Source organism: Mytilus trossulus, chromosome 12 (assembly GCF_036588685.1).
Source record: "Mytilus trossulus isolate FHL-02 chromosome 12, PNRI_Mtr1.1.1.hap1, whole genome shotgun sequence".
Classification (NCBI taxonomy): domain Eukaryota; kingdom Metazoa; phylum Mollusca; class Bivalvia; order Mytilida; family Mytilidae; genus Mytilus; species Mytilus trossulus.
Window position 1 is genome coordinate 17,906,136 of NC_086384.1, and position 6,583 is coordinate 17,912,718.

General features: G+C 31.7%; 1 protein-coding gene across 1 annotated transcript; it reads right to left on the minus strand.

The window, feature by feature from the left end:
* Nucleotides 1-1,768: 1,768 nt before the first annotated feature.
* On the minus strand, nucleotides 1,769-2,797 carry LOC134692275 (acetylcholine receptor subunit alpha-1-B-like). Its single transcript, XM_063552726.1, has one exon. It carries the CDS (start codon nucleotides 2,795-2,797, stop codon nucleotides 1,769-1,771), a length of 1,029 nt encoding a protein of 342 aa, XP_063408796.1.
* Nucleotides 2,798-6,583: the final 3,786 nt, after the last annotated feature.

Here is a 6,583-nt window from a genome sequence, read left to right on the forward strand (position 1 = left end):
GTATTTTATTTTATGGTTTCTTTTGTCCTAGCATATGTTCATCGTAGAGTGTAATGTAGTTCCCAATGCTTAATGCTTTTTTCGTCGAGCTTATTGTTTATTTTAAGTTGACCGTTTTTTTTTTTTTTGTTATAATGTAGTTTGTCAGCAGTTCTTTGATGACATGAATATTATACTGTTTGTAAAAGTATAAAATATTCAAAATACTCCCAGGCATAGATTACCTTAGTCGTATTTGGCACAATTTTTTGGAATTTTTTGGTTTTCAATGTTTTTCATCCTTGTACTTGTTTGGCGTGCTTGTCCCTTCTTTTGACTTAAATATACATTTGTAATTTTATAGTTTCGTATCATTGCAGTTGAATAAAGGTATATATAACAAGGTATTAAATAAAACTGAAAATCAACATCAAGTTTAGAAAACTTCTTACCGCTTAATTTCATGATATAAGATAAGATGTAAACATGAAAACTTGGGAAATAAGCTTTCAATGCATGCATGGACAATAGCAATTAACGTTAACTTTGGACTAACACAACAGACTTAGTTCATGCATGCATGGATGAAGGAATCTAACGTTAACTGAAGTCCATGCTGGCATGGAGTAACACAACATACTTTGTCCATGCATATATGGATGAAGGCAATTAACGCTGACTTAGTTCATGCTTGTATGGACTATCACAACAGATTGTGTCTTTGCATGCATGAGCTAAACTACCTTTATATAGACATTTGAAATTATTCAATTATTCAAGCTAAGTTAACGTTATTTGCCTTCGTCCGTGCATGCATGGAGTAAGCTTTGTTCTCATGTTTTCATGTTTACATAACATGATAAGGTTTAGTCATACTATCACATGTTTTCAATGAATTTCTCACGATAAATTATAATTCTCGCTATGTCTTTTAAGCATAATAAATAGGTTGAATTTGAAAGAAAAAACACTAAGAAGAAAAAAATGTTAGATATATCAAATTACCAAAAAATCTAACTAACATCACGAAATTGAGCGGCAAGAAGTAATGCAGGTTTTCTAAACTTGCTGTTGATTTCCAGTTTTATTTGATACCTTTTTCTATGTAAATGCATCTGTGTGAATAAGAATTCATCAACATGTTAGGTTAAAATATACATAGAGGCAGGAGAAACTTAAGAATGCAATCGGAAATCAGGTCAAATATAAGGAGACAACACTAGAGCCCACAAAAAATACACCTATTACCTTAAAAACAGAAATAAACCAGCAGTTATATCGATATATCGCTTATTGATATTTAATGATTTTAAAATGTACCTTATATTATAAATCAATTATGTAAATATGGTATAATTGATACTAACATACGTTCACTTATGAGTACAAAGAATGGTGATATAAATAAATGTAGATTCAATCACAACTCTCACCGCAAAGTAAGCTATAAAGGTCCCTGAATTTAAAACATTGTAAATAATAAATCTAACTTTTTCTTCTCGGCGTTATAACGATGAACGAAAAATAATTATAACTGAAAGTATTTAACGACAACCAATTGCCTGAATAAAAGTCTTTTAATTTGACATACGATGAGAATAAATAGTAAATGTCAGAGTAACATGTGCTGAAGTGCACTACATCTGCAACAACACAACATCAGATCGGAGATTACGATAACTTCGACACCGGATCACAATGTCATTTTCGATGTGTCTTCGATTATTGGTTTGTACGAACAAGTCATGATATTTAAATACAAATGATATCATATGTTTATTGTAAATATTCACACTGAAGAAACAATGAAGTATGTTACGTTAACAATAAAAACCATCAAGTATGAGAGCCACATCATGTATTTATCTAGTCCATCGCAAACATCTTTCCAGGTAATGGTTACCTCTGTCGCGGATTTCACATGTACTATTTCTATATCATAGGACGCTGGTCGAATAGCTGATAATCTTTGTCTCCATGGTGTCTTTGATCCAATGAATTTGTAAACTTTGTTCATTTTTGATTCAGGATCTCTATGATAAAGTGATGATATATAAATCGTAACACCAACACATATGCCACTGACTGTTATAGTTACTATCATCATGACTAATAAAAGACTCATAGGATTAGAGGATGCCGGAACAGCCATTTGGACCATGGTCAGAAATATTGCATATGATAGTAAAATTGTCGTTGATAATCCTATTCGGTCTCCAGAATCTACCGGAAGTAGAAATACCAGTGGATTCAGTATACTAAACAAAAGGGTAGGACAAGCAACTACTATATTGTAATATAAAGGTGCACGTTTTATTGTAAAAGTCATTTTAAAATTAGAATATCCATTCCAAAGTAAAGTTTCACCTTTATATGATTCTAGTGACCAGTCAGAGTTTGGTGTATAGAAGGATAGATCAACTGGGGTAGAATCTGCTATCAAGTTTATGTCACTTGCTGCAATCCCCCATACAACAAAGTTAAGATAACATGTTTGAGAATCAAAAGGAAACTTGTATACATTCGCTGTACATTTGGATGACATGACATCGCCATAAGCAATAGAAACAGAGCCGTTGTAATTTATCGTTACAAATAGATCATTACCCCCTCCTATTGGTTCGTATGTTTCAACGGAATTTGTTAATACGAACTTTGGTGTCCAAACATCGGTATGTGGCACTATGATATATTCTGCATTACCGTAGGAAGAAGGATCCCAAGAAAATCCAGAATCGGTCCAAGAAGCTATCATTCCAGTCGCAGTGTCCAAAGTTTCTTCCACTTCATTAAATCGAGAAATTGTCATCAAATACATTCTTAATTTAACATTTAAAGCTGCAGAAAAATCAGAATTTGGAACAACTGACTTTTGATAACTTGTGAATATAGCGGTATATAAATTGTTTATGTCAGTGGATGTCTGACCATAAACAACGCAAAATGATATGCATAATAAAATCCATGAAGACATATATCTGATTGCTATCTTATCGTTCATTCTCATTAAAGCGGCAAGCAACAATCTAACTTTTTACCAGCAATGACATCAATTCTCTGCAGAATAAGTAGGTAATAATTGACTTTGTAATTTATATGTACGTATGATGTCCTGAAAAATGATCTCTCCTTGGTTACTTATTCTCATATACTTATTTATGATCAAAGTTATATAATTTTTGGGATTAATTTGAGATTAGCATAATATATATATTTTGTTAAGCAATAAAAATGAGTACTTATAAAGCTGATTAATAACGTAATGAATATGTTAAAAGAAAACTTTTAATAAAAGATAAACATAGTAAAAATAAGCACTAACATATATATTGACTCTCAAAATGCGCCAAAATAGAAACTGAAATGAAAATGGAAAATGGCAAACAAGATGCAGATAGACAAAACATAAAAATCGGTAAAGAATCTAAAATAAACTGTTACCCATAAAAATTAATCATCAAACTAATATCTAATGTTTTGGAGAACCAATCGCCAATAAGAAAATATATCTTTGAATTGAACAAACAATATGCAATTATATCAATGCATGCGAGGTAAAAACAAATATTGACTCGTCTTTCGTAGCGAAATAGTACTTGCATACCTATTTTGTATAATGGAGGAGCATGCTTCTGAGGTCGGCATTTTACATATAGAATCACTGAGGTGCCGCAAATACATTGGGTGTACTGATCTTAATTTTTTTTATTAATTTATTCACCAGCTGGTGCTGTGAATTTTGTTTAGTGACAACGATTTTCTTATTTGATGAGTCTTTGTACACAAATGTGCGTCTGGCGCAAACACTGAATTTTAATCTGTGTATCTATGATGAGTTTATTTATATATTGGAATTTAGATAAACTATATACATTGTGTGTTTATCTGTTGATATGTTTGATGTTGATATCTTTTGTCGTATAGATATTAATTTTAAGTCATAGCAAATCCAAATTAGAAAAGGGTTAATTTTTCTGATTGGATTTCATAAACACACCACCAGAACTAGAAATAAAAGGAACACTGACACGGCTTCGTCCGTCTCATTCTTAGACTTATACCTCGAATTTGATATACACAGTCATATAAGTACAAGAATCTATAACGAACGAGACGATTTTAATTTTGAAATATCAATTCCCCCATCTAAGTAGCAATATACAAAAATGGGACATACATTTCCCAACACTCTGTTTTCAATAGCATGTAGCTTCTACTCGAACTTTGAAAAACGTCACCTGTGTCTGAGCAGAGAGTTTATGAAGCAGGGGTATGTCAAAAAATGTCTCGTCCTTTTTTCTATAAACGTTCATCGAAAGATAAAAAAACAATGTTGATAAAAATTTCGTATCACCCTGATACGATAGTCTTGGAGTAAAGATTCTTAATAAGGTGTTATAGTATTCTTTTATTTGTCTTTATAAATATCACTTTACTGTTAATATGCAAAAGAAGATGTGGTAAGATTGCCAATGCGACAACTCTCCACATGAGACCAAAATGACACAGAAATTAACAGCTATAGGTCATCGTACTGGCTTCAACAATGAGCAAAGACCAAACCGCATAATCAGCTATGAAAGTCCCAAAAATTAAGATGTTAAACAATTCAAATGAGAAAACTAACGGTCTAATTTAAGTATAAAAGATATACAAGACACAATAGGTAACACAGAAACAAACGACAATCACTGTTTGTGATATCTATTAGACGTGACTCTTTACTTATGTATCCCGTTATACTTCGAACAACAAAATCATTTTATTGAATTGATATTACTTTCACTGTTCAGTCAATGGTTTGAGATATCCGTTCGACGTGGCTCTGTATCTCGTCATACTTTGAACGACCAAATCATTCTATATTCACCACTGTGAAGTAAAACGCGCAATTCTACGTCAGTGCCTAAAATCTGTCAATTCTTTATGGGTGGATTTACATTGATAAATAAAATCGTATAATACAAAAGCAAAATGAGGATGTTAAATTCTATGTATGTCTTTTTGTGCTTCTTTGTTAAATTTGTTTGTTTTTAAAGTGATGAAGATGATACCAAAATGTTTCCTGCTGTATCCTTATTTTTTCCAGTCATACAATGCGTCTGTTTGTTTTGTTCACGCATTGTTGTCAAAATAATGAAATTTGATGCGACTGTCATTCAAGTGAGAGGTTTAGCTAGCTTTAAAACCAGGTTTAATCCTATTTTTTTCTATTTAAGAAAATGCCGGTACCAAGTGAGGAACTTGACATTTGTCATCCATTCGTTTGATGTGTTTTCAGCTTCTTTTTTTTAAAACAAAACGATCATCTGATCAACGAAACTGTAGTCGTACCTTGTTCAAATTATCAGTTTCACGTCCCCTACATGACTGGTCTGATCATATTTTTTACAGTTCTGGAATAGAAAGCGTAAATACAAACAAGACGAGCATATAAAGCTATAATATTTTTTTATCCCAAATTTGCTTTCACTTTAGTTACAGTATTTTTATAAATATTTAGTTTATATGTCATCCATGAGAAAAGTTAACTTTTGTCGTAGATACATGTAGCATACTGAAACTTGTCTGGAGTCATGATCACGAAAAGGAGAATATTGGGTTGAACAAAATAAAAAAGCTTATGGATGTACTTAGGTGAGGTTTTGGAATTTGTGTCAAATGTTCGGACTCCTTGGTGTTTTTCAATACAATACAATGTTAAATAATTTGCCCCATAACACGCTTTTTTTTCATATAAGACTTAATAGCTTATAACCAAAATTTTAAGATTCTTGATTTTCATTTTTTGTTTTGAGACCCAAATAATACCAATGCAAACATAAGGTAAAAGTCCGAGTCAACCTTTTCCTGCCATATTTTAAATCTCAAATATCTCGAAAAGGAGATCCATGACCTATCAATATCTTTCGCCTATCTTTATCTCTAATTGATGCTTTACCAGCTTATAGCATCAATTTTAATTTCTTATTTTTTTTTATTTTTACCTAAACCTCACCTTGGTCAAGTACATTTTTTACATCCTTATGTCGAGCAAATGAAAAATAAAAGCTGATGTATTGTTTGGCGCAAAATGGTCCCTGGTATCATCAGATCAGTAGTCGGTGGTTAGATATTGACATGATTTATCAACAAATGTTAGCAAAACAGTCAATTCCAATCAACTAAAAAATTACTCAGAAATTAAAATACAAACCCAAGTCCGAAATACTACGTAGACAGCTATGCTTACTAGCTAATAAATTAGGATTACCAGTTTGAAATATGACAGTCGTTTTCCATTTTTTTTATGTGTTTAGTAATAACACATGAACTTTACTAAAAGATAAAATGGTATTATTTTTAAATGTTATTTGATTAATAGCAGGGTGCCCAGTATCAAAAAAGACGTCTAGTTAACGAGTTTAAGTTAACGGCTATATTTATATGCAAAATTATATATATTTTTTTATCATGAATGTCGTCGTATGCTGCCGTGGTCAAATTATTCCAAATTTTGTGGTTTCTTAGGGTACCCACAGATACAAATGTACCTCATCATACAGACCATCTTCAACACGAACAATAAAATTATTGCTTTCTGTTTTTAGATTTTCAAATGAAA

Excerpts from the sequence above, each read along its gene's own strand:
- LOC134692275 (XM_063552726.1), bottom strand. The coding sequence starts at position 2,797 with ATGTATTTGATGACAATTTCTCGATTTAATGAAGTGGAAGAAACTTTG.